We start from the raw sequence: 23,639 nt of genomic DNA on the forward strand, positions 1-23,639 counted from the left end.
ACTTACTTTATAATTCTATCATAGCATGTCAATTAGGTTCACATTAATTCTATACAACACTTATCACCACAAAACAACTCCCACAAGCTCTGCTTCCTCTGTTCTTCAATAGCTAATAGTATGAAACACAAAGGCTACTCATGGTGACAAAATGATTTAAGAATGCGGAGTGTTGTATGTTACATGAATCCGAGTAGCATATATTCATTTCACTTGACAGTTTAAAGAGGAACTCAGATTTATTTATCATAAGCATTGGATAAAGTAGATAGAGATGACCACCAAAGATTATTACACAGCTGACTCAGAAAATCAGTTCAAGACATTTACGGAACCCACTTCAAAACAAGACTGAACGTAATAAACAAGAACCATCCTAGCAAGCATCATCCAAGCAACAGCGAGTCAGGGCTAGCTTGATCAAACCAAACTGTGTCAAACAGATCAGAAATACTGTATGAAAAAAATAAATTTATGAATAAATTATATTACAATAACTGAATCCAGATTCCATTGAAAAACAGGAAAACACACCATATCTTTATAAGAATTAGAATGAGATCTAGCACATGGACATTGGAAGAATGATGACCAACTCCACCAGTGGGAGAAACTTCTAACATGTCAATATCCACAATCAAGACGTCAAGCAGTCAGCTTGAGTTAGCAGCTCTGTGACTCTGTTTGCTAGCCACACCTCCAAAGTTTCTTCCAGAACCAAAAGAATTGGCCTCTACATTATTTATACTAGTCTGAGGGGGTGTTGATTCAGCCGTGTGTTGAGCATCTCCACCCAAGATCCCACCATATCCGTTAATAGACAGTCCCATCCCATTCACATAGGACGGATACACAGGAGCACAGCTTCCATAAGGCAGGAAACTTCCCCTGACACCAACCATCGCTGGATTCCAAGGACTCCTCGGAGCAATTGGAGTCAGACCGTAACTAATTCCCCCATACCCTCCAGAAGGAGGATATCCACCACCAAATATCCCAGCTCCATATGGGTAGCCAGCCACATTACCACCATACCCAGGGAAATACCCAAATCTAGAACTATAAGGTGTGTAACTCCCCTGCTGATAAGAACTGAAGCTAGTAGGGCTTCTTCCGCCACCTAATCTTCCATTATAACCAACGCTACCACTACCAAGTCCATCCTTTGGCACAGCCCTTTTAACCTCGACAAGCTTTCCAGTCAATTCGTGGAAATTCTTCTGCATAACTTCCTCTACAGAATCCTCTGAGTCAAAGGTAATAAAACCAAATCCCCTCGGCCTATGAGTCAGATTATCATGCATCACAACTACATCAGTAATCCTACCAAAGTTCTCAAAGTAACCTCTGAATTCTTCTTCAGTCAAGTTAGCCGATAAACCCCCTACAAATATCTTCTTCGTCCTAAACTGCTCGTTGCTCCTACTGTTAGCCCTACTATTATTCCTACTCAATCCCTTGTTATTCTGTTGTTGACTTTGTTGTTCGCTTCTGGGAATGGCCCTTTTGACTTCGACCTATAAGAATAAGTCATACAAAAGCTTGAAAGGTTAAACAACTCCAGCCAATGAAGAATATCAAGTTTTCAGTAAACCAGAAAAGTAAAACATTTTAACATGAAAAAGGAAAGGAAACCCTTGACAAAACAAGACCAAAAGATAATTACAAAAAAAGGAAACTCATGACAAAAACCTGCAAACAGGCACTACTCCATTTGCAAACACAAGGGAACACAGTAAATGAAAAAATACCAAAAATGGGAAAAGGCCGAAAATAGGAGTAGTAGTAGTAGTAGTAGAATATTTATAGCAGAATATAACAGCCCAAAAAACTTCCGATCAGAAACAAAACTACAGTGCATAAGACCTGCATGCGCGGAAGCAGAATCTCCCAACTTCGAAAACAAAACACTAGTATGAAAATAGAGCAGCGAGAATGTAGAATCCCATTGACCACGACTGTGTTATCCAGACATGCACTGGAAAAAAAACAAAAGAAAAGAGAGAAAAAAAAAGGAAAAATATACACTAATTGACAGACACACAAGCGCGAAAAAGAGATAATTTTAAAGAGTATAAAATCAGCCGACAAAAAAAGCCCTAAAAATAAAGCAAACGAGAGCATAATATATATAAAAAGTAAAATTAACAAGGAGCAGACCGTTCTGCTGAGAATTTGATGGGAATCCTGCAGAGTGCGGTCGACGGCGGAAGATTCCGAAAAGGTGACGAAAGCGAAGCCCCTGGGGCGACCGGAATCCCGATCCCGAGCAATCACGGAGCCCAAAACGACGCCGTACTTGCCAAAATGGTCCCTGAGCACATCGTCCGTCGTGTCCCACGAAATGCCCCCGACAAACAGCTTATTCTGCTCCGAATCGTCCATGATTTCACCTGAATTCCAATTTGCGCGGGTGAATTAGCCAGGGAGAGGGAGAGGTGGGGAATTCGGAACGAGAGCTTGGGAGGGGGAGGAAACTAGGGTTTTTTCTGGGGTGGAGCGCGGAAGGAAAAAATTGGGGGGAAAGAGAGAAAGGGAAAGGCGGGGGAGTGTGTGTGTGTGAGAGAGAGAGAGAGAATTGTTTGTTAGAAGTATGATGAGAGAGAGAAAAAGGGATCCCAAAAGTGAGGAGAGTGAATCTGAATTGGTGGTGTGTTCAAAGGGCTACACGTTGGAGAGTTTTTTTTATCATATTCTATGTAGGAATCTATTTTCTCCTTGTTGGTTTTATTAAGGAATCTAATTTAATATTCCTTCTTTCCACTACCATTGTTTTCGTATTGAAATTTTAATTGAATTTTACAAGAAATTATGGAGGGGTAGTTTAGTTGTGTTATATAGTGATTTGTGGCAGACAAATCTCAGTATCCACTTCAACTTCAAATTTAGTTTTTATTCTTACAATTTATGATTTTGACAAAAACTTTATGTATTTATAGGCTAATACCAGAATTGAATCTTTAAAAAAAGCTAGTAGTATATAAAAATGGAGCTACGATTAGAACCACCCTTGTACAAATGATAAGGAACTTTATATGGGCTTGCCGCCAAAGCCTTCATATAAGTAATAGGCAGGACTGGAGGCCGAATTTTTGAATTGCTCGGGAGAGGCCCATATCTACATTTGAATTGTTTTTTGTATATTCCTGTCACGCCCGCATTTTCTAAGGATAGAAAATACGGTTGATCGCGACTAGGAGGATTAAAGAAGCAGGGAAGAAAGGGGAAAACAACATAACTCAACCATAGCCCGAAACAAATAGGAATAGCTCGAATAAAATCAGAGTATCTCAACAATCAACAACTCAAAAATGAATACTATCTCAACGATACAAGAACTCAAAAGAAGAAGAACAACTTAGCGGAAGCATTTGAGAGAAGGAATATTCCACGTGTGAAGACATGACACATTCTACACACTTAAATTTCTTCAACGGTCTTGCTCAACGCCCACCGCACCCGTCACGCTCAACCTGCACATTTTTAAAAAGAAAATGCAGGGCTGAGTACTTGATGCACTCAGTGGACTCATGCCGAAAACATTTTATAAAAAGTATTTATCATGCCACCATTGAGTGAACTTGGGGTTTTAACTTTAGAAATCGCCCCAAGACACTAAAATCATTTCCATCGTAAAACTCGTGACTGCAGTCATTTTCCCATAGATATCTACCATATCTGATCCATTGATGACAAGGAAAGTGGCCACATTCCAAGTCACTAGACCGGCCGACCCAAAAGACGGCTCACGATCTCCATAGGTGTACACTAGCCTGAATAGGGACTCACTCCCTAAACAGACCCGAATTCGATTATCCATTGATGGCAAAAGCCACATCAGATAGGTTCCATAGATAAAACAAAACACGACATGACAAATATTCATATTATTTTCACATAAAAATATACTTATGGCATTGCCCTTATTTAAAAAGAAAGCTCACCTCAAATGCTTACTTCTCAATCACTTTCTGTTCCCACGGTGAACAATGTGCACAAGCTCACCCTTTTCGACATAATACAATATGTAAAAATCAGACTTTGCAAAATAAATAAATTTAACAATGCATGAATCCTAAGTGTGTGCTCAACTTATTCATTCATCCTTTCTACCACAACTTCATATAATCAATCAGATTTATCAATCAAATTAAACAACATCGACAAAAAATGGGCAGAGAACTAAACATTCATCATTTAATTATTTGAACCATATAACATCTGCATAAAGAAATATTTTGAAGATTTCAGAAAATTATCCATAATTAAGGTCTAATATTTTTAATCTAAAACACGTGTTAACAGAGAGAAATGAGAGTAAAAAGAAATGATGTATTCCTACTAAAGGTTTTCTACTACACAAAGCCCAGTAGGCCTATTAAACAAAAACAAAGATTTAATTAGAGGTCCAAAATTTGTAAATGAATTAAATGGGCCAAGCCTTTAAACAAATGAACTAAAATACTCCCAGCCTCCAAACACGTCTCCCGGCCTCTTTCTTCTTCATTCAATTTTATTAAAATTCCTATCTCTCTCAATCTCACGTCTCTCTCTCCTTCCGCCATTCTTCCAAAAATTCACCACAACAATTCCCTCACAACAAGCTCAGGTTCTCGTCTCTATATCCAAGTATACACAAAACCCCCTAAAACAAATTCTCTCCCTCTCACTCGCTGCTGTACCAGCAGCCGCCGTCCATAGCCGCTGCAATTCGCAGCCGTCACCGCTCCTTCGTCGCCGAGCAGCACCGTTCGCACAACAGGTAAGTTCCATCCCCTTTTCCCCATTCTCACCTTTATTAAATTTCTGATTATCCGATTCCAATTTTTAGTAGGTAGACAGAAATATTTTCCAAGAATTGAATTGAAGGGAAAACAAAAGGGCAGCTTCTAATAGTGTTAAAGATCGAGGCTTTCACACGAATCCATCATTCAACAGTTTCGAGAATTTCAAAAGGGATTTATTCCCGTGTGTGATTATGTGAAACTAAATCATAGAATTGAATGCAGAGACTATCAGGAATTGGAGAAAAACGCGTTTATAGGCGATTTTGCCTTTAAAATAACGCAAATGTACCCATTTTGTTATCAATTCCATTTATGGGAAAAACGCCGATGAAGTTGGCGTGTTTATAAGTAAAAACGCCAGTGAGATTGGCGTGTCTATACGCAAAAACGCCAACATAGTTGGCGTTTTACAATGGCACCGTATCTTGCTCGTATTTTTAACCAAAATACTTAAATTTGAACACGCCAATCTTGATGGCGTCTTTACTAAATAAAACGCCAAGGTCATTGGCGTGTTTAACGTAAAAAACGACAACCTGATCGGCGTTTTTCGGTTGAACCATATATCTCAGATCTCCCCCAAAATCGCAGACCCTAATCACATTTCCTCCCTCCCCAAAACGCGAAAAACCTTCCCAAAGCTGAAAAACGCGAAAACGCTTGCCTTGGTCGGGTTAACCCGGTGGTGGATTGAAGCGTGTAGATTTCTATTTTGGCTCATTTCTTCCAAATATTAGTACTCGCAATCGGTTAGTATAACTAATTTTTAACTCATTCTTCCAACATTAGTCTACCAATATCAATATTTGATGGATTATTATGATAGTATATATTGTAGTGTAATTTATATAATTATTTGATGGATTGTTATAGTATTATAAATTGTATTATAATTAATAGAAATATTTTGACCAATTGTTATGGTATTATATGTTGTAGTATATCTAATTTTTTACCCATATTTGATAGGTTGTTATGATAGTATATATTGTAGTGCACTGTAAAGAAATATTTTTGACCAATATTTGTGTTTGACATTAATGCAGATAGTATGACGTGGTGTGTCCATTTATATTGGGGTGGAAATATAATTCCCGGAACAGTTATTTCATATGATCCTCCTTTTGCAAAAGGATTGATTATGTTGGATGAAAGTATTTCCTACGATAAGCTTGTGGAAACAATTTGTGAAAAAATGGGGATAAACAGATTTGAAAACAAACTTCAAATAGTATGGAAACGTCATATATTCTATGGATCTTCAATCACGTATATAGGTATTTTACTAGAAGAAGTATACATGCCACTAATGTTTAGTGAGAGTATGACTACAGGAGGTCAAATTGAATTGTATGTTGAGTATTCGTCAATTACTCAACAACATAGTCATCATCTCATGAGTAATGATGTTGGTACGTCTACGAGAGGCCGAGAACCATATTTCGCTGCAACACAGGATTTTGATGTTGGTACGTCTACGAGAGGCCAAGAACCATGCTTCGATACAACACAAGATTTTGATATTGGAGGCGTGCATTTAGGGGACAGTGACAACCCAGCTGTGGTTGAGGACATAATTGGTATTGATAAAGCCGACTTTCTTGATCCACAATCACCTTATGATTCTGAAGATGTCGATCCGGATAGTACAGATTCAGATGGTGCTTCGTCGGATGAGGACCAATTTGTTGCTCCAAGAACATCCATTCCGGTTGGAGAAACAGTGGTTGGCGAAACATCAATTGGAGGAAGAGCAGTACGAGAAAGAGTAGTTCCACAGTTCCCACAGCCTGGTATGAACTATTTTCGCACCTTACCAGGTCCATATGATAGTTTTGATCCAAAAAACTTTGAGTCTGATGATCTCAATGTGCATTATTGGAGTGAAAAAGATCCGAGCAATGTCGGTTTGCATACTAAATTTAAAACCAAATTGGAATTGAAGTCAGCTGTGACTTTTTGGCATTTGGAAAAAATCCGACAATATACAGTTGTTGAAAGTAAAGGAAAGAGATGGCATGCAGTTTGTAAGTGGCCACAAGGAAATCCGAAAGATAAGTCCTTACCGCCATGTTTGTGGGAGTGCCGAGCAACATTGAGGAAGCATGATGAACACTGGCAAATTAGAGTGTTTAGCACTGCTCATACTTGCATGGGGGATCGTAATTATAATGGGCACGCTAATCTTTCGTCGGGTATGATAGCGTTGAGTGTTCGACATCAGATAGAAAACGATCCTTGCTACAAGGTAAAAGCAATTGTGGCGGATATTGAAAATAGATTTCATGTGAAAGTTAGTTACAAGAAAGCATGGTATGCTCGGAGGACAGCTATTGAGCTTGTGTATGGTTCGTGGGCGTGGAATTTCAAAGTTTTACCAGGTTATTTGAATGTGTTGCAAAGACAAAATCCTGGCACAATTGTCGAATGGTTACATGATGAAAGATTAAGCAACGGTATGAACAAGGTTTTCAAGTACGTATTTTGGGCTTTTGGTCCAGCTGTGGAGGCTTTTCAACTATGCAAACCAGTTTTAACCGTTGATGGAACTCATCTACGTGGACGATATCGAGGTAAAATTCTTATTGCCGTTGGATTTGATGCTAATAAGAAATGTTTGCCTATTGCATATGCCATTGTTGATGAGGAAACCATACAAAGTTGGAATTGGTTTATGGAACGTATTAGAATTCACGTAGCCAAGCATGAAATATGTGTAATATCTGATAGGCATGTGGGAATCATAGATGCAATGAATTCTCCCATATGGAAAGAAGAACCCAATGTGGGGCATCACAGATTTTGCTTGGTATATGTTAGAAAAAATGTTTTGCAGAATCACAAAGGCATCATGGTAAAAAAACTTGTTTGGAAAATTGGTATTGCTACAAAGAAACGCAAGTTTAAGATCAGACGTCGTTTACTTCGAACCATCAACAACGAGGCTGTGCAGTACCTTGATGCCGTGGAGTTAGAAAAATGGAGTTTGGCGTATGACAAACACAAAAGATGGGGTGAGATGACCACTAATATGGTTGAATCTTACAACAATGTGTTGAGAGGCGCAAGACAACTCCCAATTAAAGCTTGCATTGATCTGATATTTTGGAGGACAATAGAATGGTTTAATGAGCGGTCAATTGCATCAACACAGTGTGCCACACCACTTACCCCGTGGGCCCATGCAAAGGTGTGCAAAAATGATGTAAAAGGTCAATTACATAATGTGAGAGTCCCAAACACAATTGCAGGGCTTTACGTGGTTCGAACAAAGCGTCGAATTGGTGGAAAGGGCGGTAATAAGTGGAAGGTAAAGTACTTGGAGTCGAACTGCAAATGTCAAAAGTGGCAGATGTGGAGGCTTCCATGTTCACATGCAGCGGCAGTTGCGCGGTTTAGAAACGAGCCCATGCTGTCGCTTGTTGATAACGTATACCGCACAAGTGTTTGGGTACACCAGTATTCTACGGTGTTCAATCCAATCAGACACCAAGATTATTGGGCTGTACCTGAATGGACTTTGCAATGTTCACGAGCCCAGTTAATGCCTAAAAGTCGAGGTCGATATCGTACTACTAGGATTCCTAATCAGATGGATGTCCGTGAAGCTGACCAGCCACGCGCCCGACGCCGATGTAAACATTGCCGTCAACCAGGGCACGACAGACGCAACTGCCCGAATGCTTCTTCAAGGATGGATACTCAGTTGGTAGATGATGCCGCTGACGATTTTATGCCTCCACCTCCATCAAGATCTGCAGTTCGAGGTCGTCATTCTATCAGCCACACTGATGATGCCGATCATGATGTTATGCCTCCACCTCCACCAAGATCTGTAGTTCGAGGTCGGCATTCTGTCAGCCACACTGGTGGTACAGGCGAAGACATCGGTCTCAGTGATATCCCACATTCTCCACCTAGGTCTTCTGTGCGAGACGATTATTTCGGGGTGGATTTAGAGAATGTCGTTGTGCAAGATACTCCTCCGTCTAGACTCTCCACCGCCAGAATCGGGAAGGGTATCCGTAGCTTCTTTACCCGGAGAAGGCGAGACAATTGAATGTGTAACAACTATTTAGCTGAATTGAACATTGTTCTGTTTGTTCTGTTTTACTTATATTTTGGCGGCGTCGTAGTTATTTATTGAATAGAAAATTGTTCTGTTTTACTAATATTTTGGCGAGTCATAGAATATGCAAAACGTAAAATTTAGTTTATTAAAAACGCCACTCAAGATGGCGTTTTTCCTAAAAACGCCATCTAAGTTGGCGGGTTTGTGTTAAAAACGCCATCTAAGTTGGCGTTTTTATCTAGAAACGCCTATTTCGTTGGCGTGTTTTAAAGACGCCGATTGGCGTGTTTGTTCAGAACCTCAACCTCGGTGTGGCAGAAAATTGCAAAAAAAAATTCGGACTTAGACACGCCATCTTGAGTGGCGTGTTTAAAAAAACGCCACTGAATATGGCGTTTTATCGAAAAAATGCCATCGTCGTTGGCGTGTTTTAAAAAACGCCTAGTAAGCTTGGCGTGTTTGTTCAGAACCTTAACCTCGGTGTGGCAGAAAATTGCAAAAAAATTTTCGGACTTAGACACGCCATCTTGAGTGGCGTGTTTAAAAAAACGCCATCTAAGTTGGCGTTTTATAGGAAAAACGCCATCGAAGTTGGCGTGCTTTAAAAAACGCCTAGTAAGCTTGGCGTGTTTGTTCAGAAACTCAGCCTTGGCGTGGCAAAAGATTGGAAAAATGTTTCAAGTTAAAAACGCCATCGTGAGTGGCGTATTTCAAAAAAATGTACCAATCCAGCTTATACGAGTTCAAATTATCAACATACACACGTATAAAAAGCGGATTTATCAAATTACTAATATACATACGCCAAATGAATGAAAAAACACCAATATCAATACAATATATCAAATTACTTATATAAAGCGTTCAAATCAATGTAAAAACACCAATATAAAAAGTTCGGGCAACGTTCACTCGTCTCGCCTTTTACGCATAAACAGACTACGGATTCCCTTCCCGATGCTGGTCTTAGGGATTCTAGACGGAGGAGTATCTTCAACGACGGCATTCTCTAAATCAATGTCGTCTCTCGCAGAAGACCGAGGTGGAGATTGTTGATCGCTGAGACCGAAATCTTCTCCTGTACCACCCGTGTGGCTGACTGAGTGACGACCCCGCACGGCAGATCTTGGTGGAGGTGGAGCCACAAAATCGTCATCAGAATCATCAACCAACTGAGTATCCATCCTTGATGATGACGACTCTCCACCAACTTTCTTCTTTCCACGCCGCTTCGCTTTTTGCCGCACGGGCATGTCAAGGTCCAGCTCAGAGCGCTGTGAAGGACGGTGGTCCATCGTCTCAGCTTCCCCACATATCTGGAGGCCATCTTCAACCATTCTCGAAATGGTGAATAAATCCGGCCGTCCTGACATGTCTTGCTCCCTAAGAAAGTGGCGTATTTTGTGAAGGGTCTCCACCTACAATTTTCAGTGTTAATTACATTTCATCTTATGAAATTAAACAAAGAAAAGTTGTTGAAATCTACCGCGTAGTGATGAGAGGCCGCCGTTTCATGGAAGCCCTCATGAGAATGCACCCCAGGTTTTGTTAGTACACTACGGTTATCCGGCGAAACCAATCCATGTACTCATCAGTAGCAACAGGCACCATTGAGTACTCCAAATCAACATACACCGTGTCGTGCCTATTATGCCAATCTTGTATATGATTGGCGTGCCACTGAACCCAGTTCCGACCTGCTTTGCCACGTCGATCCTGTTTCGTAAAATCAGATCCGTGGAACCGGTCGACAATCGGGATATAAGGTTGGACAATCCCAAATTGTCGCAACACCCGCTGTGGCATGTGTGGCTCAACCATATTCCAGCAGATTAGTGTTGTCATCGACGTCCATATAGGACGACCGGCAACACAAACATCCGGCAGATTTCGCGATTCATACGGCCTCCAAATAAACTAAATATGAAACTTATTTAGTCAAAACAAGTTCAATCAAAACAACACACTAGCAACAATTTAGTTTACGTAAATTACCTGATTGACATGCATTGTTGAGAACTGATCTCTGAAAGTTTCAATGCAATGCCCCGGTGCTTTTACATAAGAGGCCCGACCAGTCCATCTACAAAAATTAAATTATGAGCGAACAACACAAAAATCAATAAAAATTATGCTTAAAAGAGTAATTAGTGGACAACTTACGCGACTGCACATGGTAAGTAGTCTACGGGCGCGGGGTTCAGCATCTGCGGTCTAATAATTGGGATTCTTTCCCAAGCCCACAGCTGTAACAATGTAAGAGCTCCCCCGACATCGGTCCTCTTACCAAGTGCAGCTTCACATAGATTGTGGTACAAGCAGGCAAGAGTCGCACCTCCCCAGCTATAGCTAGCACATTGTTCTATATCCATGAAAAACTGAAGGTAGAAGAAGGGAATTTTATTACCGGTAGCGTTCGGGATCAGTAGACCACCCAGTAACAGCAGACAATACACACGAGCACGTTGATTGTACATGTATTGCTCGTGGTCATCACTCAACTCAATCCGCAGTTGATTTGATAAGCTTGTCTGCTTCCAGTTCAATTCTTTTAGATCAACTGCATCTGGAATAAAGCCAAGAAAACCCAGACAAACATCCTTCCAATAGTTGACATCCTTAGTGGGGATGTAACCCGTCAGAGGCTCACCGTCAGTTTTGAGGCCCCATAAGACCTCCACGTCCTCTAAGCTCACAGTCGCTTCACCGACTGGAAAGTGAAACGTGTGAGTCTCTGGCCTCCAACGTTCAATCAAAGCGGTGATAAGATGGTGGTCAATGTCTTTCGGTTGACCACACCTCAACATCCCGCCGAACCCCATCTCATCTATAACCGCCAAAACACGAGGATTTATGGGAACATCCCATATGATTCCTTCGTATCTTCTACACCGTACGTCTTCCGATGGCACTCCTGCCCATATGTTATTAGAGACGTGTTGTCTCTGCAGATATAATACGGAGGGGTCCTCAGGACCACATAAGAGCCGACGACGAGAAGTTGAAGAAGATGCCATAAATCACCTACACAACATTCATATTCCAAATTAAACAACAAACAAACCTAAACAAATTCAATAATTACAAACAATTTAATACAATATCACAAAATGGAACACCTATATCAAACAATTCACAATACACAACTTCAACATCATAACACAATTCACCTACACAAAAGTAACAGTTCAAATAAACAATATACATCAATTTTCCACCAATTCAACTTACCCAATTTTAGTTTAACCAACCTAACAATTTCAATTTCAACCTAACAATGTACACAAAATTAACATTTCAAACTAAAAAAAGACATTAACCAAAACCCACATAAACCAAATCAATTTGCCCAATTTTTAAGCTATCAAACCCTACGATTTTGGTTTATAATCAAATTTATACACAAATTCACTTAACCCAAACAATCCAACATAATAATCAACACTAACGTCATACAAATAATCCATATGCACAATATTTCAACTCAAATCGCAACACATTACAAACCCTAGCTAAATATCCAACAATTACTCTAATAATGTAAAAGATAAGCATACTAACCGAATAAATTGGACGAATTTGGGGAAAACTAGCACCGATTGATGAATGGAGGGCGAAATCACAAAGACACGGACGAATTTGCGAAGGATTTGGCCGCTGCTAGAGAAAATCGCGAAGTGGGTCTGTGGTGTGAATTTTTCGCGACTGTCTGCTGCTAGTATATGTTTCTGAACAAAGACGCCAATGGTGTTGGCGTCTTTTAGTAAAAACGCCGATCAGGTTGGCGTTTTTTACGTTAAACACGCCAATGACCTTGGCGTTTTATTTAGTAAAGACGCCATCAAGATTGGCGTGTTTAAATTTAAGTATTTTGATTAAAAATACGAGCAAGATACGGTGCCATTGTAAAACGCCAACTATGTTGGCGTTTTTGCGTATAGACACGCCAATCTCACTGGCGTTTTTACTTATAAACACGCCAACTTCATCGGCGTTTTTCCCATAAATGGAATTGATAACAATATGGGTACATTTGCGTTATTTTAAAGGCCAAGTGGCCTATATACGCGATTTTCTCCAGGAATTGTGTATATACCTTCCGGAAGAGGCAAACTTGCAGAAGAGAAGGTATTGAAAAAATTGCAACTCTCTTAGTTTCTCCTTCAAACTCCAATGAAAGGAAGAAAACTGTGGAACGGCGGTTTTGCTAGATTGTGGAAGGAGATGTATGAATAGAGTTAACGGAGTATTTGGTTGGAGATTTTTAAGGAGAGAAGGAGATATGGAGAAAACCCCATAGTAATGGGATTGAGAGATATTTATTTGACTGCAGGAGGAATTAAATAATTTTTTAATATTTCGGGTTCTTAAAAAAAAATAAATTCCATAGGCTCTCAAAATAAAACGGAACGATAATTGGCTAAAAAAAAATTCGACATTAATCCAAAAACAATTTAAAGGAATAGGAAAAGTCGGGCGTCACAATTCCCAACTTTTTATTTACAAAAATATATTTCGTGTTTTAAATTCGAATTTCAAAATTGAGACGGCAGGAGTGTAAAAGATGATACGAAACTAACTACTACAGTATGATACATTTTCCTTTAACAAATCTGTTGAGGATTCCTTCCAATGGATATTTTCTAAGAAAGGTTCAATCATGTGAACCTCATTTCTCCTTAACAAACTCTCCACAATAATGTTGTATGTCACCGTATTGGGCGTGCACAACCACGGTTCTTCATCTCTACGAGCAAATGTTTTACTTCCTCCAAAGACCCTTCGCGACAAAGTGAACCAATGATCATATTATACATACGAACATCGGGGTGCAAACCTCTAGAAGGAAGCTTGTCGAAAAGTTCTCTTGCAACGTCAAATTTTCCATTCTTGCATAATCCGTCCCCATACGAGACTATATCGGGATCAACTCCTTTCACTTCCATCATGCGTAGTAGCATAAGAGCTTTATTAGTTTCCCCGTTCCTGCACAACCCATCCAACAAGATATTAAAAGTATAGAAGCTATGATTCACTCGCTGAGCTTCCATATCCTTGAAAAGCTTCCACCCGTCAACAAATCTGTCTTTACTAAATAATCCATGTATCGTGGTATTGTACGTATGCGTATTATGCTCCAAACCTTTGCAAGACACGTCGTGGAAAAGAAGCCAAGCTTCATCCACTCGTCCCATCTTGCAGTATCCGTTTATTAAGGTGCTATAGCATATAATATCGGGTTTAAGCCCCTTCTCTACTATGGAATCAAAAACCTCTCGTGCTCTTTTCATTTCCCCTCGAAACAATATCCATCTATCAATGCACTATAAATAAACACATCGGGATGGATATTCCATCCCAGCATAACTTTAAGTTCATCCTTGGCCGCTTTCATCTTTCCTTTCCTACATAACGCGTCTATCACTATACCAAACGTAACAACATCCAAAGATACATTAGCATTCGCTATATCATTCAACAAACCCCTCGCATCCTTCGTCCTACCAGCATCGCACAACCCCTTAATCATCGAATTATACGTGAAAACATCAATCAAAACACGCTTTTCAACCATCCTCGACAAAAGGTGGAGAGCGTCATCCACCATTCCGGCCTTGCACAAGCCGTCAAGCAACGCGTTATACACCTTAACATTAGGTCTCCAACTAGTTCTTTCAAGTCCGCTAAGCAAATCACCAGCTGCACCAATTTCATCAGCTTTGCAAAGCCCATCTATCACAGTGAGAATCATCACATCATTAGGCTCGCATATTCGGAAACGCAAAAGCTTCTCGAACAATTTCATGGCCTCATCAGGCTTACCATCCAAGAAGAGACCTTTAATGAGGATGCAGAATGTTGCCACATTTGGTTCGTAGGAGCTCTTGAAGAAGACGCCCATTATAGCAAAACCGAAGTCGACACGTCGAAGAAGGCAATAGCTATTGATAGCGATGCTCAATGTGTACTCATTCACAGGGGCACCCCTCAGGCGCATTTCGTCGAACAGGTTGAGGGCGACGGAGTAGTGCTTCATTTTCACCACAGAATTCAACAGTTTCGTGAAATCAACGACTGAAGGTGAGACGAATTCGTAACATCGCGTGAAACAAGCGGATGGCATCGTTTAATTCTCAGACGCAACTGAAATCTATTCTAGGCTGCTTCGGCGGGAAAGGACAGTGCCTATCGCTGTGGAAGTAGGAGGAGGGGAGAGAGGGTGGGGGAATGAGAATGCCGCCCGATTTGTGCGACCTTGAAGAAGCAAAAACTCTGAAACATATCAGATCAACAACGCTTCTGCGCATCTTCTTTCTTATTGAGTTTGAATGAGTGAAAGCAATGGCAATGAAAATTATAGTTTAAACTTTAAACTGATCATTTTTGTAATTTTATAATTATGGTGTTTTTTAGCTTATCACGAAACATGAAATTTTGCAATAATCTCATTTTTCCATTTTTCGGCGATTATAAATCTGGTGTGACACCCGGTTTAAAACACGTTAATAAAACGGTGTTGAGCAAAATGACAACATCTAATTAAGTTCAGAACAATGTTTTGTCCACTTGTTTTAAACTAGTTGCTACGTCAATGCATAATCTTGCAGAAAAAGAAAAGGATGGGATAATTGCAAAAAATTCATCTTTCATAGGACGGATCACAATTTAATCTTGTGATTTATTTGACAATTTACTCTATTATTTTCTCTCATATTGTTAAAACACTAAAACAGGTAGATAATTGTTGATTGTATCTCCTTGTTTTCGGCGGCAAAATTTTATCAACAATCATGTGTTTGATGGGGCAACAAGAAATTTTTGTACTGCTTATTACTTCTTTTATCTCTTAAAAGTAGGAAATTTTAGGACAATATGAGTTTCAATGATAAATTAGTAAAATATAAGAGAAAGAGAAAAACAATTGCAAGAATGTTAGTGAATAGTCAATCTATTTTATTTAATGTGTAATGTATGGTAAAAATGTTTTCAAAAATAAAAAGTGAACATTTTTGGACTAAAAATGAATAAAGGGGACAATTTTTTAAGACGAATGGAGCAATATTTGCATTTAACCAAACATTGGCTTAAACAATTATAACTAGTATATCTGAACATAATAAGTACAAGTACAGTATATGGTTAAAAGACCCAAAATCAAATCTAAAATTAATTTATTCTTTCAATTCTATATAATTAAGGTTCTAGACAAATCGATCGGAAACAACAAGAACTGCTAATCTATGGAGTAAGGAGCATCATCGCCAACTCTAATGCAAATGACACTCTCAGATTGATTGCCAAACAGTAATGTCTTTTTCTTGACAACCAAACGGGCCCGTTGAATTATGCGCTGGGAGCATCGGCACTAACCCTGTTATATAAGCGGTAGAGCAATGTGGATTTTGCCATTTGAGGTTCTCTTTCTAATACAGCAATCACGTCCTTGACTGAAACGCTCCTAGCCACCCGTGGTACAACAACTTGATTTCGTGCCACTTTTCTGATTGACGCTGTATGCATTACGACAAGTCAGCAAGTCTCCAACATGACAGGTAATGTATGGGATCAAGTTGAATACAACATAAAGGTATCTGATACACTGAATTTTTATGGACAATGACAAGAAGATCAACAAGCTTACACAGCTTCCCTAATAACACCAGTTCGAGAACATATCTAGGTCGCACATATGTTTCCTGAGTGCTACGCGAACCTTGCCTCTTCGTTTTAACAAGATAAAAATAAAATGACAATGCTTGTGTGAATTGTAAGCTTAGATTATGGAGCGTGTAGTTAACGTTATAGGTCCTGCTAGAGTAGTATAGACATTTTGCAATTTTTGGGGGTTTTGGGCAATTATGTTTTAACTACTAGCAATATTACCAACTTACCAGGAGTTGTGAGAACAGCAGAAGGATCCCGCTTTTCGGAATCTTGATTTTCCCTTGTGTTTCTTGTAGAGGTTGCTAAAGGCTTTCGTCCCGCGTCTTTGTTAGTCTGTGGAGCAGATGATGTGTCAGACCCTCCCTGTTTCTGCTTGGCCTCGATCATTAATTGCCATCTTGATGTGATATCACCCACTCCAGTAGCAGCTCGAACAGCAACGTTTGCAGCTGTTGCGCGCATTTTATCATCTTCCTCTTTATTAACCTGAATGATAACAAAGGGCTTCATTTAATGCTATTTCCACATCATATGCAGCATTGCAGAAATTTTAGTATCAATACCTTCACCGATTTTCCATGACCGTCATCCTTATCACCATCAGCTCCTGTACTACTTTCCGACTGCAAATTAACAAAATCAAGATACAAAGTTCACACAGTTTCTACAGAGGTCACATGAACTGAAAATGGTAGGACATGATAATTACTTCACTGAGTTTCTGCGACTTTTCAGTTTCAGCCTGCTTTTTCTCCCAATCTTCACGAGCTTTAGAATTTATGGCCATAATCTGTTGTCGAACATCAGAGGTGATAACAGTTTTGTGCCTTGACTTCTCCACATCAACTCGCTGCAAAATTTACAAGAAATCAGACAGATAAACGTAAGTAATTATTATGAAGTTGCATACTTCGCTGATCACTACAGACATATCATAAGAAAAATGAGCACATTATAGAAAGTGAATCTTAGAAAGTAACCTGTTTTGAAAGTCTGATTACATTAGATAGGATTCCACGCATTCTCTCTTCTGTGCACTAAAGGAAATATGCCAAAAAAATAAATTAGATAGTTTACTGATGCTTGTGTAAAACTTGAGGGAAATTTGTTATAGACTGCCTAGGAAATATATTTCGACATCGTAAAATGGAGTATCTTTAGTGTGCCACATGGTAGGTAGAGAAGATATAGGAAATTCACATTTACAGCACAACTAAAGCCATCACATTCTTACCAAGGACAAGCATCGCTCCACATCACTACTCATATTCTTTAAACCACATTTTGCCACTGTCAGGAAGCATACAGATCACAAATTAAATTCAAAAAATGAGGACGAAGCTCATGAAAACAAGTAAAGTATGGTCAGTTAGGTAATACTAACTTATCTCCACCATCATTTTCTGAAGTGGTATCTTCTGCAATATCAACTTCTCTTCTTCTTCTTGAACAACCCGTCGTGATGCCTCTGAAACCCGGCTGTCTTCCTTGGATCCAGAAAAGAGTTGTTCCTCCTCCTCCTGTTTATGTATTTTACGTCATGTAAGTAGCAAAGTGTATTTTATTCAATATCTACATTTACTAAATATCAGTTGTGGTAATGAAATCAATTAAGAAATTACGATCTATTGATCTCAAAAGAAAAAAAAATTATAATTTCATTCATACTGCATTTTGTATAGATACCAAATATGGGAATCATTTTATCCTTTTTCCTTCATCACTCCATCCCAAACTCATTTTATTCCTACCAAATTTCATTTCTTGATACTATCCACCAACTTAATGTATAAGGAATACAAGCAAAAACAAGGCAGAGTGACGAATAAAAACATAATCATGTTTCAAGTATAATGTTGAGGTTGAAGGAGGGTTACCCTGAGGTTGACTCCGCTCACTGCAGTCACATCATTGAGATGCTCGATGCTTTGATCAACAAAGGATCCAGACACTTTTTGCTTCTTACTGTTGGAACAAGTTTATGAGAATCCATCAGTAACTTGAGAACAATATGTTTGTAATCAACGAATTTGTAGATCCATGATAATAAATTGCACCTTGATGGAGGTGAAGGCCCAGGTGCTTCCATTGGCTTCTTCTGGCCAGCCATAGGCTTTTTGGGGGGAGCCTTGGAATTATTTCCAAGACCAACAGAAGTTGTTAGAGAAGGAATCCGAGAGCTTGACTGACAAGATGAGAAAGAAAAAATATAAAAGATACTATATGACCACTTAAGAAAAAAAACATATAACAAGCCTAAAATGTTAAGTACAAGAGTTTGGTAAACAAAATAAGAGAACAAGGACACCCCCCCCCCATATAGCATGCAATGAGGGTGGTCTTGAACCATATAGCATGCACATCAGAAGTTCATAGCTCCCAAGTATATAAGTTTATCGATTTCTTATACAAGCATGTGCACAAAATAGGAATTGCATTATTCTAGCCTGAAGCCAATCATGAGGATGACACAACATAAAAACCAGTGTCTCAAATACCATAATGTTGGTCTCCATCAGGCTGGGACTTGGAGAGGAAACTGAGCTCGATGGCATCAGAGTAGCGGGCGCTGTGAGACCCGTTCTTGATGATTGTATATCAAAAGATTCATCCTTCAAATTCAGATTCCCAGAAGCAGCACTGCCCAATCTTTGGTGTTCATTTAACTGATCCGATGGTTCCTGTTTTACATGAGTCATGGATGACGTAATAGAACTTTTCTGTTCTTTGCTGGTGGATGGTGGCCACTGGACTTGATTTTGTTGCAGCGCTGGTTTGCTATTCATGTGAGACAAACTTCCAGCTGGAATTTTCTTTGGATCAGTAAGAGAATGAGACCTATCAAATGAAGACATGTTTGTCACATTCATGGGCCGGGATGCTGGTCCCAAGTGATTAACAGCCATATTAGGATGAGATGGAGCCTGCCTCATCTGAGAATCATGAGGTTGTGGCCGGATAGGTGCAGAAGATGCAGCACTAGTTGTCTGGAAAGGTGGGTAACCACTCCCAGCACTTCCATATGGTGGAAAAGATGTCTGTGAGAATTGCATATGCTGCTGTTTATTAAGCCCCTGTGCTGGAAATGCAGGATGCTTCGTCTCATGACCTAAACCTGAAGTGGAAGTTGACATCTGGCCTACTTGTGCTCCATGTGAATCTGCTTGCCTCTCCATCTCACGTGGTTTTGCTGCATTACTGTCACTTACTGAATTGCTCAAATCTGCTGGCAGTTGTGATACAAACAAGCAATTAGCAGATTTAGCATTAGATGTGGCGTCGAAGAAACTTTTTGACTGGTTAGGTTTTGAAGAGAATTGCACCACCTGAAGGCATTTGTCGTCCAGAGGCCTGAGGCTGTGGTTGAAATTGATTAGGAGCAGCTTGTGTGTTCCTAGCAGCCTGAATATCATTTTGCAGTTGATCAGACTGCATTTCAATGATTCAAAACAACCATAAATGCATTAAATGACATGATGCTCATAACATACCTGAGTCTGCAGTTTGTACACAGCCATTTTTAACATCTGGTCTCCAACAATACTTCTCATATGCCGGACAAATCCATCTTTAGAGATTTCATTTTTCTGGAAGCAGATTGTCAGGATAAAGCTAATAAGTATGATTTGGTCATTCTAGAAGGATAAACATTTCTTCGCCAGTAAAGAGCAATAAGTCTACCTTTAATTTAAAGTAAAGAGTGTGCAGTTGCATAGCTCTGTCCTTGTCAAGTTGGGGTTGTATGATAGGAAGCAACATGCCAAAAGGAACTTGTTTGTTCAATTTCAATGCACTAACAGACTGTTGACTACTGCTTGTCATGGTCTGTGGATTACTCATCCCTGGGGATATTGCCTGTTGATTACTAGTTGACATTCCTGTAGTTTGCTGACTCAATGGAGGCATGACTTGGTCATTATTGATTCCCATACTTGTCTGTTGCTCATTTGATCCCACTGTCATTGACGGATGATGGGTAACATTTTGTAATTTGTTCATCTGCAATTCTTTGTCTGGCTTTGTTTCATGACCCAGAACTTGTGCATTGATGGGTTGTTCTCCGGATAATTGCCCGCCCACTGGTTGGGGTAAAGGGAAGGTGTTCCGTTCATCCTGCTGGTTGGGATTAGGCTCATGGGAGGTGTTATCGTCCTCTTTTCTGTTCTGAGAGCCGGAGTCCTGTCTTTGCAGCTCCAGTTCAGAAGAAAGCTGGTCTTTTTCTCTCACGTTTGCAATATCCTGCCCACTCTGGAATTTAGCAGTCCCGTCATGACTGGATGTGTGCCACTGAGGATTAAACTGACTTGTCATGTGACTGCTTCCTGGAGATAAGGCTGCTGGGATAGTTGAATTGCATGGAAGAGGAAAATGGTAACATAAGTAACTAAAACTAACAGTCTCATACCACAGATTTTTGAACTGAACTAACAGGCACCTATCTCTTCAGTCATACTCACTCCGTCCACGAAAAATAGAGCACATTTGTTATTTTTGGTTGTCCACGAAAAATAGAGCACATTTAAAAAAGGAAAGTTTTCAACAACTTCTCTCTTACTTTTTTCCCTTCTCTCTTACTAATAATATGGACCCCACATTCTACTAACACTACTTCTCTCTTACTTTACCAATTCCACATTAAAACCCGTGCCATTCACAATGAGTCCTATTTTTCGTGGACGGAGGGAGTAATTCACAATAATCCTTCATGCTTAGTTATAAATCGACAGAAGTAGCTTGCGAAAACCTTATATAGGTGAGGTAATAAAAAAAACAAACTTTCTATAACCACATGATAAATTTGGAAATGAGTGATATACGGTTCATTCAGAATATTTTGAGTATTTGACTCATTAAAGAAGTTAAGAGAAACACATTGTTCTGTTCAGAAATGACGAAAATCACTTTAGTGAAGTGCTCCACATAATTTGTGAATCCACTCAATCCAAGAGAAAGAACATCATCAGATATCAGAGGTGAACACATATGTAAGCCTCAAAAGTGAATGAAAGAAAATAAATAGGAGTACTACTTTTGACCACAAAATTATCATGGATCGGATCTTCAAACATCTCAACTTTCATGCTATCCACACCTTCTAATCCATCTAAAATTTACTCCAAAGCATTTCATGGTACAGCTAAATCTTTTTCATGCAATAACATAGGTTTCTTTGGAAAAGCTTACCTCAACTTTTCACAATTTATCTCAATTAGATACCCTAAACCTATTTTCTCTTCAATGCCATGCTAAAGACCCTAGCTTTTCAATTTCTTCAAACCCATCTAAACCATAAAATTGAAGTCTATGCCAAGTACACCTCTTCCTTTCTTTTTTCCAAAATACCAAACACCATCCCGGCCCTTATGCTTTGTCTAAGCAGTAAAAGGAGGAACTTCATAAAATACCTAAGGTAGCAAGACATAACAGAAGTACAAAAAACTGGAACCATAATTAAAGTGACTCAAACTAAGAATTACCGGCATTGGAATCAGAGGGATCCTCCTGCATCGAAGTATTCCCTTCAATGTCTCTGTTCAATTCCGCTGTGAAAGCCTCCACGTCTGCGCCCGAATGCATAGTTTCATCCTGCCAAATAATTATGTTGTTGCATCAAAAACTCAATAAACGCAAAATAATGTTAATACACTGAAGATGCCCAAATTCAGAGGGCATAAATTGGTAAAGACTGTGCGAGTATGTACCATTACGGCGGGGAACTAACCTCGTCTTCTTCGAGGAATTTCATGATATTAGGGTCCATAAGAACTGATTCCGAGCTGTTCTCTGCAGAAATTCCTTTTGATTCGCAATTTGGTGAAGAAATTAGGAAGGAGGAAAAGGCTCGACCAAACAATAAAAAATTGACAACAAATTTGAAAACGAAGATCTTGGAAACTGATTTTCAATCGAAAAACGCTCCGATTTCGAAAATCCAGCCTTCTAATCGGACATTATCGGGTATAAATTCAGAAAACGACGCCTCTTTCACTCTGACTCTGAATTTCCGAGCTCGTATCCTTCTGCGGGCTTTGAAGATGAACGGATTTTTACTAATTGCCTAATCACAGCTGCAAAGGGACGACGCCGTTTCCACACCTTCTTGCTGCGCTTTATTCCTTTTTAAGGGTTTAGTTCTATATGGAGTAGTACTTATTACTAGTACTAGTTAATTAGCGATTCTTAATAACTATAATTAATAAAAGACGCTGCATTTTTTTATGGGTCTCTTTTCTTCCTTTTTATATTTCTATTTCATTGATAATAATAATTGTGATTAGTTATTTTATTATATTTTTGTAACAAGGAAATGAAAGCTAGTTTAATAATATCTGCATAATAGTAATATTTTGTCATGATTATATATGTCTACAGTATTTAATTTTAATCAACAATTTTACAACATTTGTTCATAACAGAGGAATGCAAGTTTGCAAAAGAGGTCTTTTAATATACCATAAATACTAATCTGAACAATAAATTCAAATCATAGCAAAATATTTTTGAAAAATTCACTATTCTAACATATGGACTTCTACTTCTATGATTTAACAAATTTATTTATTTTCTTTGACCAATTAATTATTTATAACCAAATTAAATTAAGTGTGATTAAAAAATATATAATTATTTATTTGAGCAATTAATTGTTTATACATATAAAACGTACATTATACACACTAGTCATGTATAATTTATTTGTATGGGGTGTTCGATTTGCAAGATCGTATTCAAGATTAAATTTGTGGTGTGTTTGGTTCATGAGATTCAATCTTACAACTCAATCATAGATGGATAATCATGGGATAATTAGTCATAACTAACCCTCTATGATTAAATTAATCTCACCATTCAACCATAGATTATATCTTGAAAAACCGAACACCACCATAATGTACTATCTCTATATACATATGGGATGTAATCAAATGCAAACTCTATATATTGTACAAACTCCAAACTATAATCTGGATCATTAGAAAATGTCAACAGATAATAAAATAGGGCAGTGATAAAATGCAAACTCTAAATATTGTACAAACCTCAAACTATGATCTGAACCGTTAAAAAATATCAACAAATAATCAAATAGTAGCAACAAAAAATGTAAACACATT

The 23,639-nt window shown here is 38.9% G+C and overlaps 4 protein-coding genes, 1 long non-coding RNA gene and 1 pseudogene across 8 annotated transcripts; 1 reads left to right on the plus strand and 5 right to left on the minus strand.

The window, feature by feature from the left end:
• Positions 1 to 458: 458 nt before the first annotated feature.
• On the minus strand, positions 459 to 2,638 carry LOC121766272 (heterogeneous nuclear ribonucleoprotein 1-like). Its single transcript, XM_042162543.1, has 2 exons — positions 2,161 to 2,638; positions 459 to 1,517 (listed from the first exon to the last, which is right to left on the minus strand). The coding sequence occupies exons 1-2, from the start codon at positions 2,383 to 2,385 to the stop codon at positions 654 to 656; spliced, it is 1,089 nt and encodes a 362-aa protein (XP_042018477.1). The 5' UTR covers positions 2,386 to 2,638; the 3' UTR covers positions 459 to 653.
• A 1,869-nt stretch (positions 2,639 to 4,507) lies between these two features.
• Positions 4,508 to 5,087, plus strand: LOC121770780. The gene is made up of 2 exons (XR_006043852.1): positions 4,508 to 4,762; positions 4,832 to 5,087. It is a non-coding gene; the product is annotated as an uncharacterized LOC121770780 (long non-coding RNA).
• A 4,550-nt stretch (positions 5,088 to 9,637) lies between these two features.
• Positions 9,638 to 10,405, minus strand: LOC121766302. Its single transcript, XM_042162552.1, has 2 exons — positions 10,346 to 10,405; positions 9,638 to 10,277 (listed from the first exon to the last, which is right to left on the minus strand). Exon 2 carries the CDS (start codon positions 10,230 to 10,232, stop codon positions 9,768 to 9,770), a length of 465 nt encoding a protein of 154 aa, XP_042018486.1. The 5' UTR covers positions 10,233 to 10,277; positions 10,346 to 10,405; the 3' UTR covers positions 9,638 to 9,767.
• Positions 10,406 to 10,424: 19 nt separating this feature from the next.
• Positions 10,425 to 12,607, minus strand: LOC121766288 (protein MAIN-LIKE 1-like). Its single transcript, XM_042162544.1, has 3 exons — positions 12,421 to 12,607; positions 11,023 to 11,883; positions 10,425 to 10,942 (listed from the first exon to the last, which is right to left on the minus strand). Exons 2-3 carry the CDS (start codon positions 11,874 to 11,876, stop codon positions 10,837 to 10,839), a joined length of 960 nt encoding a protein of 319 aa, XP_042018478.1. The 5' UTR covers positions 11,877 to 11,883; positions 12,421 to 12,607; the 3' UTR covers positions 10,425 to 10,836.
• Positions 12,608 to 13,372: 765 nt separating this feature from the next.
• LOC121768251 lies at positions 13,373 to 15,316 on the minus strand (annotated as a pseudogene).
• A 623-nt stretch (positions 15,317 to 15,939) lies between these two features.
• Positions 15,940 to 22,650, minus strand: LOC121792803 (transcription initiation factor TFIID subunit 4b-like). 4 transcript variants are annotated; one of them, XM_042190903.1, is made up of 16 exons: positions 22,247 to 22,650; positions 22,002 to 22,110; positions 20,206 to 20,861; positions 20,016 to 20,111; positions 19,851 to 19,926; positions 19,453 to 19,750; positions 19,023 to 19,362; positions 18,582 to 18,709; positions 18,402 to 18,489; positions 17,909 to 18,044; positions 17,759 to 17,814; positions 17,505 to 17,561; positions 17,234 to 17,374; positions 17,088 to 17,147; positions 16,752 to 17,010; positions 15,940 to 16,370 (listed from the first exon to the last, which is right to left on the minus strand). In XM_042190903.1, the coding sequence occupies exons 1-16, from the start codon at positions 22,283 to 22,285 to the stop codon at positions 16,204 to 16,206; spliced, it is 2,706 nt and encodes a 901-aa protein (XP_042046837.1). In that variant the 5' UTR covers positions 22,286 to 22,650; the 3' UTR covers positions 15,940 to 16,203. The 4 variants fall into 4 exon arrangements, with proteins under 4 accessions (XP_042046837.1, XP_042046836.1, XP_042046835.1 ...); XM_042190902.1 differs by having other exon boundaries at positions 19,023 to 19,750; positions 20,206 to 20,858; XM_042190901.1 differs by having other exon boundaries at positions 19,023 to 19,747.
• Positions 22,651 to 23,639: the final 989 nt, after the last annotated feature.

The sequence above is a fragment of the Salvia splendens genome, chromosome 2 (assembly GCF_004379255.2).
Source record: "Salvia splendens isolate huo1 chromosome 2, SspV2, whole genome shotgun sequence".
Lineage (NCBI taxonomy): Eukaryota > Viridiplantae > Streptophyta > Magnoliopsida > Lamiales > Lamiaceae > Salvia > Salvia splendens.

Coding starts and splice junctions, on each gene's coding strand:
- LOC121766272 (XM_042162543.1), bottom strand. CDS start 2,385: ATGGACGATTCGGAGCAGAATAAGCTGTTTGTCGGGGGCATTTCGTGG. Junction 1,518..2,160: donor ATCAAATTCTCAGCAGAACG/GTCTGCTCCTTG, acceptor TTATTCTTATAG/GTCGAAGTCAAAAGGGCCAT.
- LOC121766302 (XM_042162552.1), bottom strand. CDS start 10,232: ATGTCAGGACGGCCGGATTTATTCACCATTTCGAGAATGGTTGAAGAT.
- LOC121766288 (XM_042162544.1), bottom strand. CDS start 11,876: ATGGCATCTTCTTCAACTTCTCGTCGTCGGCTCTTATGTGGTCCTGAG. Junction 10,943..11,022: donor TACTTACCATGTGCAGTCGC/GTAAGTTGTCCA, acceptor TAATTTTTGTAG/ATGGACTGGTCGGGCCTCTT.
- LOC121792803 (XM_042190900.1), bottom strand. CDS start 22,285: ATGGACCCTAATATCATGAAATTCCTCGAAGAAGACGAG. Junction 19,927..20,015: donor TGTACAAACTGCAGACTCAG/GTATGTTATGAG, acceptor AATGATATTCAG/GCTGCTAGGAACACACAAGC. Junction 17,011..17,087: donor GTCATGGAAAATCGGTGAAG/GTATTGATACTA, acceptor GTTATCATTCAG/GTTAATAAAGAGGAAGATGA.